General features: G+C 46.7%; 6 protein-coding genes across 6 annotated transcripts, besides 14 other annotated features; all 6 read right to left on the minus strand.

Annotated features, from left to right (window-relative positions):
* Nucleotides 1-10,924: a sequence feature (heterozygous, Esmeraldo-like haplotype).
* Nucleotides 80-100: a microsatellite.
* Nucleotides 117-144: a sequence feature (AT_rich).
* Nucleotides 782-806: a microsatellite.
* Nucleotides 1,018-1,068: a microsatellite.
* Nucleotides 1,211-1,236: a sequence feature (AT_rich).
* On the minus strand, nucleotides 1,754-3,184 carry Tc00.1047053503525.4 (hypothetical protein, conserved; the record flags this gene model as incomplete). The annotated part of the gene is made up of 1 exon (XM_801489.1): nucleotides 1,754-3,184. The coding sequence occupies one exon, from the start codon at nucleotides 3,182-3,184 to the stop codon at nucleotides 1,754-1,756; it is 1,431 nt and encodes a 476-aa protein (XP_806582.1).
* Nucleotides 3,183-3,231: a microsatellite.
* Nucleotides 3,443-4,006, minus strand: Tc00.1047053503525.10 (hypothetical protein, conserved; the record flags this gene model as incomplete). Its single annotated transcript, XM_801484.1, has 1 exon — nucleotides 3,443-4,006. One exon carries the CDS (start codon nucleotides 4,004-4,006, stop codon nucleotides 3,443-3,445), a length of 564 nt encoding a protein of 187 aa, XP_806577.1.
* Nucleotides 4,219-4,240: a sequence feature (AT_rich).
* Nucleotides 4,396-6,204, minus strand: Tc00.1047053503525.20 (hypothetical protein, conserved; the record flags this gene model as incomplete). Its single annotated transcript, XM_801485.1, has 1 exon — nucleotides 4,396-6,204. One exon carries the CDS (start codon nucleotides 6,202-6,204, stop codon nucleotides 4,396-4,398), a length of 1,809 nt encoding a protein of 602 aa, XP_806578.1.
* Nucleotides 6,393-6,429: a sequence feature (A-rich).
* Nucleotides 6,450-6,474: a microsatellite.
* Nucleotides 6,512-6,559: a microsatellite.
* Nucleotides 6,585-6,608: a microsatellite.
* Nucleotides 6,623-7,615, minus strand: Tc00.1047053503525.30 (hypothetical protein, conserved; the record flags this gene model as incomplete). The annotated part of the gene is made up of 1 exon (XM_801486.1): nucleotides 6,623-7,615. One exon carries the CDS (start codon nucleotides 7,613-7,615, stop codon nucleotides 6,623-6,625), a length of 993 nt encoding a protein of 330 aa, XP_806579.1.
* Nucleotides 7,745-7,783: a microsatellite.
* Nucleotides 7,872-7,898: a microsatellite.
* On the minus strand, nucleotides 8,055-9,965 carry Tc00.1047053503525.40 (hypothetical protein, conserved; the record flags this gene model as incomplete). The annotated part of the gene is made up of 1 exon (XM_801487.1): nucleotides 8,055-9,965. The coding sequence occupies one exon, from the start codon at nucleotides 9,963-9,965 to the stop codon at nucleotides 8,055-8,057; it is 1,911 nt and encodes a 636-aa protein (XP_806580.1).
* On the minus strand, nucleotides 10,313-10,924 carry Tc00.1047053503525.50 (RNA helicase, putative; the record flags this gene model as incomplete). Its single annotated transcript, XM_801488.1, has 1 exon — nucleotides 10,313-10,924. A coding segment is annotated over one exon (612 nt), but the record flags the coding sequence as incomplete, so codon positions are not given.

Raw genomic sequence — 10,924 nt, forward strand, 5'->3', positions numbered from 1 at the left:
TGTGAAACAGTGACACGCACGAATATTACATATAATATGTATATATAATATTATACGCGTCCCACTTCCACCGCCTCAGAAAAAAAAAAAAAAAAAAAAAGGGAAAAGCACTCGTCAAATAATTTCTAAAAAAAAAAATATTTTGCGCCTCGCTGGGGCTTTTTTCCCCCTCTTCCGATGCGAAAAAGGGAACAAGAAGAGACGATCACAGTTTGACTCACAGCCCCCGATATTCCCTCTTTGAATGCGATTCATCCAACACTCACACGCCCGTGAAGGCATTATTTCAATTTGCAACAGTCAAGCTCGTTGAAAACTTACCGACTGGCGCTCTTCAAAGGCCCCCCCAAACCAACAAAATTCCCCCACGTAAAAAACAGAAAAGGCAGAACTGGCGGAATGGCGGGAGAGAAAAAAAAAAAAAAAAAAAGAGGCATGCAGTTTTTCCTACCAACGCGGGACCGCTAAAAATACAAAAGCTAATATATATATATATAGAGAGAGAGAGAGATGTACGGGCAAAAGAGCTAAAACACAAGAGTCGACCATCCACTGAGCCCCGCCTGCTGGCACACTCATACCGGAATTAAGAGAATAAAACAAAAAATCTCACACACAAGGCAGGACCAAAGCAGGTTCCCATGGCCGTCACCTTCCGGCTCAGACGCATGAAACCACAATGAACGACAGTGGATCAATTAACAAAACAAAAACAACAACAACAACAAAACTTCTCGCCGAAATATTTATGGTATTCCTCATTTCAACTTCATGAGATGGCAAAAAAAAAAAAAAGAAAAAAAAAACACGGAAAAAACTTGCCACATATACCTCCATGAAATCTTCACTATCAATCCCCTTCGACCCTCCCCACTTTTTTCCCTCACTTTCCTTCTCGTTTTCCCCCGATTGCAGCCCCTTGGTGATCTTATGGTCTGATCCCTCACCGTGGTGTCACGGTCGATCACCCTGTATTATCGGAGTAAGCCAGGAGACGGCAATAATTCTCTCACAGGATTTATTTTTTTTTTTTTTTTTTATTTTTATTTTTTATTTTTTTTTATTTTTGTGGGCACAGGGCTGGCGGCATCAAACAGCGCCTGGGCCAGCCGCGTCCTGCTGGGATACAGTTATAACGCAATGAGACCTGGGGGTGGGTGTTAACGCAGTGCGAGCAATCGAATTTATTTGGGAAAACACAAGTAAAAACAATAATAATAAATAAATAAAAATTATGCGTCAACCGTACGAGCACAAAACAAGACACAAGAAAAACAAGAAAAATTACACTCGCTACCCTCCACCGTGCCCTATCTGGCCGCACATTCCAGAATTTTCTGAAAAAAATTGCAAGCCCACACATTGATACCGCATATAAACCCGTCCTTTTCACCCATTTTCCTCTTCCCAACTAAAAGAAATATTTAGCACGTACCCACATTACCATGGTGTTCACATTTATCAAGCACAAATACACTCGCGCACCTCCCAAAATTTATTAAACTGACACTCTCCACCATAAATAACCTCTCCTTCTCCTCAGAAAAATATCTACTTAATGATGATACACGCTTCCCCACCATTCCCTTCTTTCTCTCTCTGCAGCAAGAAGAAAAATTGACATGTATCTAATGAAATGAATCCTACACGTTTATTGAGAAGCATAATTCATTCAAAAAGAAAAATAATGCACACGTATGGGGGTTTCAGAAATGGGTTTCACGTCTTTTTGAGGTGCCAATGATGATTCATTTCAATTCAATTTTGAATCCTGTTCCTCCCCTTGTTCCGGATTCATCACGGTCTCCGATTTTTCCCATTTGCACTCATACTTGTCCACGTCCACTGGAACTTCCATAACGAGCCGTATTCCCTTCACGCACCTCCCGCATCTTGGACTGGCAGTGGCCTGCGATGAAAGTGCGGAGGATATGTTCTCTGTGAGAATACTACCAACAAGTGACATCCCCTCTTCCTCTTTTTCCTCCACCGACTCTGTCGTACATCGCCTCTCACATGGGTAAGGTTCAGTCTCTTCTTCACATGTGGCCACTCCGTTATTGTTATCACCGTCGAGTGGGTCTTGCAAAGGCTGAAGTACTCCGGACTCTTGGGACTGTTGAAGCAAAGTGACCCCTTCGATGTTTAGGTGTAACTTCAAATGTCTCAGTGAGGCGGCAGCGCATACCTCCGTGGAATTCTCGGCTCCAGCTACAGGTGTTGTAAGTTCAACAGGATCAATGCATTCATCAAGTACTTCCTTAGAGAAAGATGAATTCTCCGTGAGAGTTTCGCTCGACGGGGAATATCTTCCTTGGCACTCGGGTGGTTCTAGGTATTTCATCCGCAAATGCATCTCTGCCTTTTCTTTTTTGTGTGTACACCGAGGCAGCGTGAAGGAATGAGGTGAAATGAATGGCCTGTTACCTCTCCCACTGTTACTATGAGTAGGACTCACTGAAATCGATCCAAGCCTATTAAGAACCTCAAAAGTGGGGTCCACTGAGGAAAACGAACGTGTCGGTGAACACAGTCTTGGTGCTGGTAGGTACCTCTTTCGGAGAAACTCACAGTAAAGTTCAAAAGCATCATCCGTGTAAGGTGTGAAAAAGGCATGAGCAACTATGGGTGTCGCCACAGTAGCAATACACATGACAACAGAAAAAAAACCACACAGGTACCAGACATAAATGCAGCAACCGATCTGCAGGAGTGTCAGCAATACCATTATCCCACTACGACCACTTTCACGTCGGGTCTTCTTTGTTGCATCTGAGACTGTGCTCGGCGTCCCTCGAGAAGTGTACCGCTTCGTAATGTGCATGATACAACTCACAGTCACAATCAATGCACATGGAGGTGCACAAAAAATAACAACTAATGAGATCAACAAGGCCATATTGTGATAGTTTCTGGAAAACCAAAGAAGGTTAACCAGGAGACGCGTTGTGTATACATCGCGGATGGGCACAGCTGGTCGCAAGAAAAACTCCTTCGGTGTCCGCTGAGGTTGTTCCAGTGAGACGCTCCAGAGAGCAGAAAGCACATTAAGAAAGTTGTTTCCATCAGCGCATCTACGTTCCGTCAGCACCTCATCCGACTCTTCCACGGACAGTCTGCTGAGTCTCGACGATATTCCCTGCTTGCGGGCATGCATTTTGCTGATGGCGGGAAAGGATGCCATAAACAAAGAGAAATCAATCAAACCAACAAACAAGCAAACAAAAAGACTGCAAATTAAATATTTCCAGCTAACCTTTGCAAAATATTTCAATCCCTTTCTAAGCTTCGTCGGTGGTACACCCAATAACTGAGAAAACAACACGAGAAGAAAAATGAGCAAAAAATAATGCCTGATATGACGCGCAATCAACCATATAAATATATTTTTTTAGTGTAAAACAAAGAAAACAAATTTAGAGCAAACTCCCTCTCATCTCTCTCAATCCAGCGACTGCATCATTTCCCGGAGTTGACATCTGGTCACTTGGCGTTCCCGTATGACATCTCTCACAAGGCCCTTTTTCTCCAAAATAAGTGCGATACGAAGTGCAAGCAGATGTTTACATAGCCACGCCTCCTGTCGTCGAATGCTTTGATAGCCATAAGCCCCACATGGGCAGTAATATGGAGAGAAAAGACGGTGCTCACCAACAAAATACAAACACCTTCCTCTGAAATTCACATTTTCATCTTCGACCTCCTCTTGCCGTTCCTGTTCCTCGTTATGCGGTACCCCTTCATTCTCTTCACAAGAGTCATATGCCAAATAGCGAAAAATAGACTCGGCACCATGCAGTGCAATTCCGATAGCCGAAGTAAAAACCTTTCCATGAATTAGTTGCAGCGGCGCCAACGTCTCTTCCAGAGAAGCCGCACCTGTTCTCGTCTCCGTGATCGGATAATTTGCCGGTGGTGTGCGTTGTGAAGTGAGGTGGTCGGCATAATTGTGCAAAACAAGATCGGTGAGCAACGCAGGAACGCTCTGTGCACTGCAAGAGTACATGTGAAAACTAACCAAACTAATACTAATAATAATAATGGCTAGCTTTAATACGGCTATTCATACGGTCTAGGCCCCAGGGCAATCTCGCAGCTTTCTTCCCAACGCACCCAAACCCTACTGGGCCGTGCTGCCCTACGCGAACAAGGAAAAAAAAGGAGAAAAAGAAAGTCATGATGTCAACAAATTATTAAGAAATACGTACATACATAGGCATAAAAAAAAAAAAAAATTAAAGGGTAGACGTACGTCGCGCTTCACTTTTTCCAATCTTAGTTCGAGCAACTCCGCTCCCATACCTCTTCGCACCCGCTCACACCCTCTTTTTCGCATACTTACACAACACACACACAGAGATACACATAGAGCAAAATAAAACAACAACAGGGGAATCACCTTTCGCGTCTTTGTTGTCTCCCATTGTTACGCTGGCGGCCCCCGTGACGCTGTCGGTCATCGTGGCGCGGTCTGTTATCATGTCGCTGTCTCTCATCCCTGCGGTCACTTCTCGGGTTTTGTGAGGACGCGCTGAAACGATGCTGTTGTTGTTGTTCGTTGCGATGACTCTTGTGTCCTCCTTGAGAGTGCCGCCGTTTTCTTCCTCCACGGCTCTCTTCCCTTTGGCGGTCACTCGAGCGACCTTTGCGCCTTTCACCAGAGTGGTGACGTCTTCGGTGACTACTACTCCTTCTCCGCTTTGTTCGTTTTTCTTCATTTTCCTCCTCTTGCCGTCGCCTCCGCTGCAGTTCCTTTAGGTCTTCAAAGTGGAACTCTTCTTCAATCGGCTGCCTAGCAACAACAGATACGCCACCTCCCGTTGGCATACTCCTATCGGGAATATCAGCCCGAACCGGGTGGTGGTTACCAATGTCGCTGACATTTTTGGTTGTGCCTCCAGTGACTTTGGGGCTTTTGTGGTTGTGGTTGTTCGTGCCGGCGTTGTTGCGTGGAACAAAATTGAGCTGAAGTGCGGAATGGAGAGACTCCAGCTGTTTGAATGGTGCGACGACGGGTGCCACTGCGAGCGGTGGAGTGGCAGATGGAATTTTTATCCCGGATGAAGAAGCTACGGGCGGAGCCAATTCTGTTGTTTTTGTCGGTGGTAGAGATGGAGGGGCCTCGGGTGGATTCCCCGCCGTGGGCGCAATAACCGCAGGGTCGGGGCTTGGGGTGCCCTCTGCCGTCGCCGTCGGGTAACACGGCTTCGTTTGCCGCGTCTCGATGAGGAGCTGAACATTTTTGTTTCCCGAGTTAACAGCCTCCTCCAAGTGCTTCCGATGCAGACGCAAGACGGCATTTAACTTCGTCCTCTCTAAACCAAATGCCAGCGACCAGTTGTCTGGAAGCGCAGTGATGTTCGAAGGTCGCGTTGCAAAGAGTGAACACACTGCAAGCACATGGGCTTCCTCCGCGTACAATTCCACGCACCGCGGGATGTCATTCAGCCAACTCACAGCGTCTGCAAGCCATTTTTTCAAAACCAAATTTGAAGAAAATCCATTGAAATAAAAGGCACTACTCTCCGCCGTGCCGGTATCCGCAGCAACTCCCACTTTGTCCTCCTCGATCAGCATCCCAAGAAAAAGAATGGCATACTTGAAAGGAGACTCCACAAAAGTCTGAAAGCCGAGCGCCTGCAAAACCACCTCTTCCGCTTCCAGTATACATGACTTGAAATCATCGTAACGCTCTGGTGGTGGCTGAAGTTGCTCAATAACAGGTTCGCCACGACGGCGTTGGTTTAACCGCATAAAGACACCCACTATGAGACGTACACGCATGGAATGATCCTCCATCTTTGTTGCGATGAGGACACACGCCGCGGTGAGATAAGTAATGTCATCGTGTTCTCGCAGGTTAAACAAACAGTAGTCCAATGGAGCGTATGGATCCCCAAACATAAGAACACCAGACGGACGTTCTGTCCCAACGTGGATCGGCACCATGTACGACGTTTTTCGTGCCCCAGGTAGCACATCTCGGCTGCTATTCCCTTCCGTGATACCATATTCATCTTGGTAGTCTCCGCGCTTACGCCGGACCTGTTCGGCGACCGCTTGGAAGCGTTGGAACAACACGGCAGCCCTGTACGTCACGGAAGGAGTGGTGCGAAGCAAAAGACACCCCGTGCGAATGAGATCCACTCCGTAGGAGGAGTAGCCACGCCTGGCATCGTCTATCCATCCAGTAACCAGGGCCATTTCTCTTCACACCGGTGCCCCCACCCTACCTCACCTCCTCCTTCACAAACTTGCCCTATTCACTCCTGTGCCGTGGGGCAAAAGAGGCGACAAGTTTGAAACAAACAAAAAGAAAAAAAGGGATTTAACACAATTTGTAGGCAACTGGTAAAAGACAGAATCTAAACAATCTCAAAGGGAATGCATTCAAAAGAGAAAAAAAAAAAAATAACAAAATAAAACAAACTTCCACATACGGAAAAGGAATATATATATATATATAATATATATTTCACCAAACCCTCGCAGAAACAATGCCTGACAGAGCAAAAAAAAAAAAAACAAAAAAAACTCGTCCTTAAAAAAAAAAAAAAAACATATTATCTGGAACGGTTTGTTGTCACACACACACACACACACACACAAATGTGGCGTGTGATTAAAAATCTTCATCCTCCAAATTCAAATTTCCTCCATCGTCATTACCATTATCTGTGCTATGATACATCGGGTAATTTTTGTTCCTCCCTTTCCATTCACCATCGTCCCCATTCTCCTCCGGTTGCTCCTGGCCCATCGCTCTTCCCCGAATCATCGACTGCAGAGCCGAGAAATCCTCATCGGAAAGATCCATGATGGAGGGGTCCACCTGTGCCACTGCCTCTTTATCACCCCTCAAAAAGGCCTTCTGCATGGATGTTATCTCATCACGAGAGAAAATAGTCTGACGCCGATTCTCTTTCCGCTCCATGTGATCCATCATTCGCTCAATCTCCATCTCTTTTGGGTCAATCTCCTCCACGGTGTCTTCATCAATCATGTTCCGAACTTCTTCATACCTCGCTGCACTCAGGCCTTGCCTTTCTGTACAAATAGATGAAGACTGGCATAGGGCGTTCGCAAACGCCTCAGCGCCTGCGTATTCATTAAGACGTAAAAGACGAGGCGACAACTGGTCCATGTTTTTGTGATCCATAACTGCTTCACAGGCCTCCACCACAGTGCTGCACACGCGCTTGCACTTGGCATATGCGGGCAACCTCGATACCCCCAATAAAAAAGGAGCCGTATCACTTTCATGGGTGATGGTAATCTGTCGTATCCACTGGCCAACATCCGAAAAGGGGTTGCATACATCTTCTATCGCCGTCAGCACATCGTCCTCGTTGACCCGCACACGTGTTTGCACGCTGGCGTTAAACAGCAGTTGCACGTCGCCGTATGCCTTCCCTACCATAAAATTGCAAACACCACAACTGATGGCGTCAACCACGTCCTTTGGAAGGGGGGCATGCGGCGGTTTCTCCTTCTTTGCAACACCGGCTTCGGAAAACAACAGCGTCACTGCAAAAAAAATGCACAACTTAAGAAAACGCATAGGACGTCCCTCTCGTGTTTGTTTGCTTTTCATTTCTACTTTGATTCTATCCATTTCCCTCTCTATTTGCGTCCTTTTGTTTGTGTGCGTCTGTGAATTTTACCAGCTCCCAAAATATTCCTCAACTTTGTTCCACGCCGCACAACTCTTTCCTCCATTCACATAACAGAATGGCAAACAGAGATGATAATAATAATAACAATAATAATAATAGTAATAATACGCACAGCTGGATCTAACAGACATAACGGCATGAAGAAACAACCAATCCAATAACAACAAAAAAACGGTAGTTCTACCACCCCCTCTGCACACACACACACACACACACACACACGGACGGACCCACCTACCCCCCTCAAGAAAAGTGCATCAAACCTTTGCCATATCGGCTCCAAACTTCCACCCCACTCAAAAAACATTCAGAACACGTGCAAATTCATTCACCACCTCACAAGCACCTTTTCTGTTTCTGTCCGTTGTACCTTCACCACTACTGGGATGACGAAGAGGTGTGGGTCTTACCCTCAAATTCCTCACGGATACGTTGAATGCCTTCTGCATATTGTTTCCTGGAATGCTGCAGCTCCTCGTCATCTTCCTCTTCATTGAAGTAGTAGTACACAATCGTTCTTAGCCAATCCGGCATGTTGTCTTGGCGCGCCAGTTTGATGGCATGTTGGTTGATGTAATGACCCCATGGTTCGCACGTACGCACCAAGGACGTTTCCAAATCTAACAAGCGATTAAGAAACGATCGGTGCGTCACATCGGAAGCCTTCTCTTTTACAACACCACCAAAGCGGGATGGTGAAAAGGGATTGTGCCCAAAAGTCTCCATTTCTTGCCCGGGTGGAGGCCCTGCGGTGGCAAGCCAACCGTTCCACAACATCTGCAGCTCCCGATGGAGTTGATCCAGACGTTTTTCTGTCATCACGACATCAATCTGTTGGCCTCTTTGCCTCATTTCTTCTTCGTCGTGATGTAACATCACGGAAGCCTTCAATTCAACAAGTTTTGCCAATATCTTCGCAGAACCCGGTGCCATATCAGGGGCATGGTCACCAAAACCAGAGCAAACAAAGGAGTTAAACGATGCCCCGTTATTCGCTATCAACGGCACACCGTCTGGAGTAAATGCACGAATGTACCTCGTGACCCTCATGTGGTCTGGCTGGGTCACACCTCCCGCAGTGCTGTTAACATCCTGTCGCTCTTGTTGATATTGTTCCAGCAGCGGGATATTCATTTTACATTTCACACGAAGATATTTTTCTAAGCGTTTTAAAATTCCCACAACATTGGATTCTGACTTGTTTGTCGAGTCAAATGACATCAAACCTTGCACAATGATTTTCTCTTCCTCACTACTCCTAGGGTCACCGCAAGAAGGTAATTTGTACGCCACAAGGTGACTGCTTGGTGACAATGAGATCATGCCTGGTGAAGCCCCAGAGAATAATTCCGTAAGAGGGTTAGACGCCTTATCAGGAGAGGTCGCCTTAAAAACAACGGAGCATCCGCCTAAACCAATGATGGGGAGTTGCGAGGAACCCCACGTCAAGGGGCCCGTGTAATTTCCAGCTGTGAGCACAACAACGTCAAAACGGCGGTTTCTGTATTCCGTCTGACCATCAACCTCACGGGCAAAACGCAAAGTCGAAATTATCTCCGAACTGTAACGGAGATACGTTGTGCTGTCGACCAGCTTTTCGCCAAGAGCAAACTCCACCCCGTACTGTTTCTGAGAGATCTGCGCCAACTCGCGTGTCCAACCGACTGGATCAATCATTAAAGGTCTCGAATGCGCCGTTGCCGCGGTTGCTACCCTTCCGGCGTCACTTGACGTTTGGTCCAAAGTACCCACCGAAACATTACGACTCAAAATATAAGGCGACAAGCTCCGGTACCTACGGGCAAGATCCTCAACAACGTCAAGGCTCAAACGTGACAAGTTATTCGTGTAATACATCACCTGCTTTTCACTGATTGCGTTCCAGCGGCGCGCCCACAACCAGCGGTGAATAGCCGTAGAAAAGAACGAATTCCATGAGTCCTCTAGAGATATAATATCCGGGCATGTTGTTGCCAAAGTTCCACGCAACAATTCCCGGCTCATTCGTATCGTGTGAACGTACGGCTGAAGAAGACCAACTCCCACAAACGGAAAGGCATACTGCGTTTCACCCAATCCGATTGCGCGACTCTTCTCAAATACAGTGACTCGAAAGCCAAGCTGAGCGAGCTCGTATGCGACATGAACTCCAGCAATACCAGCACCGATAACGGCCGCAGTTGGCGTCGATGTGTCGAAGTCCTTCAGCACCTCATCCGTATCGCCGCCGTGGCGAGGGGAAGGCGTCAAATCGTTAACGCCAGAAGCGCGCGATGCCGAAATACCCATCAAGCCCTTTTGGTTACCGCTCGCCGTGTGTATTACAGGCCCGAATAATGTATATGAGTATGCGTATAAGGGCTTACGACTACCACGCGCGTACACACACACAAATACACAAATGCATATATGTGTAGATAAAAAAGAAAAAGAGAAAAATATGCCGTTGTGCGGCCTCCATTCTTCTCCTGCATCACGCACACGGCGCAGAAGAGTACCAAATAAATAAAGGGAGTGAAATCCATTCCACAATTTTACACGAAAAACCAATAAGTAGAAAAAAAAAAATTATTTCTTTCTTTTTTGTGGGGTTGTTTGACTCTTTTCCAACTTCTCTTCACCTGTTTGCCTCTTCTTCATGCCACAGGCCTTAAAAAGGATGCCGCGTCGCGGAGCCACTCCTCCTGCACCACAGACACATCTTTCATGTACCGCCTCGTCGTGCGCACCACGCTGTTAAAAACTACCAACGCCGGCTTTTTGCGCTGATAAAACAGAACAGACGACGGGTGAAGATGCACCACTTGTTGCCCCACCACCGTCTGGTAGTTGCCAATCTTCGCATTGTAGAAGGCAGCATTAAGAGAAAACCCGTAGCACAGCGCCCGTCGAATAAGTTCAAAATCGCGCAACTTCACCATACCCGATGTTTGTCCCTTCAGTAACTCCGATGTTTCATCATCTCCTGATGCATCCTTTTCACTTTCACGCCGACGTTTCCGATGGAGTGCGGCACCATTGCCCGCCAAATTTGGCGATCTCCGCACCATTGTTGAAAGCAATTCTTCATCACTATGCTCGTTAAGGATTGCTCCAAGTTGCGTCATGACATCTTCCGCCTTAAGCATCTGACTCGGATTGACTGCGTTTGATTCACACCACATCTTTCTTTGATCCTTTGGGACACGTTTGTAGGCGTAATAGATGCCAAGCAAAGTAGCATGATCGCCTGCTGACTGGCAAAGGCA

The sequence above is a fragment of the Trypanosoma cruzi genome, genomic scaffold (assembly GCF_000209065.1).
Source record: "Trypanosoma cruzi strain CL Brener 1047053517031 genomic scaffold, whole genome shotgun sequence".
NCBI classification, from domain to species: domain Eukaryota; phylum Euglenozoa; class Kinetoplastea; order Trypanosomatida; family Trypanosomatidae; genus Trypanosoma; species Trypanosoma cruzi.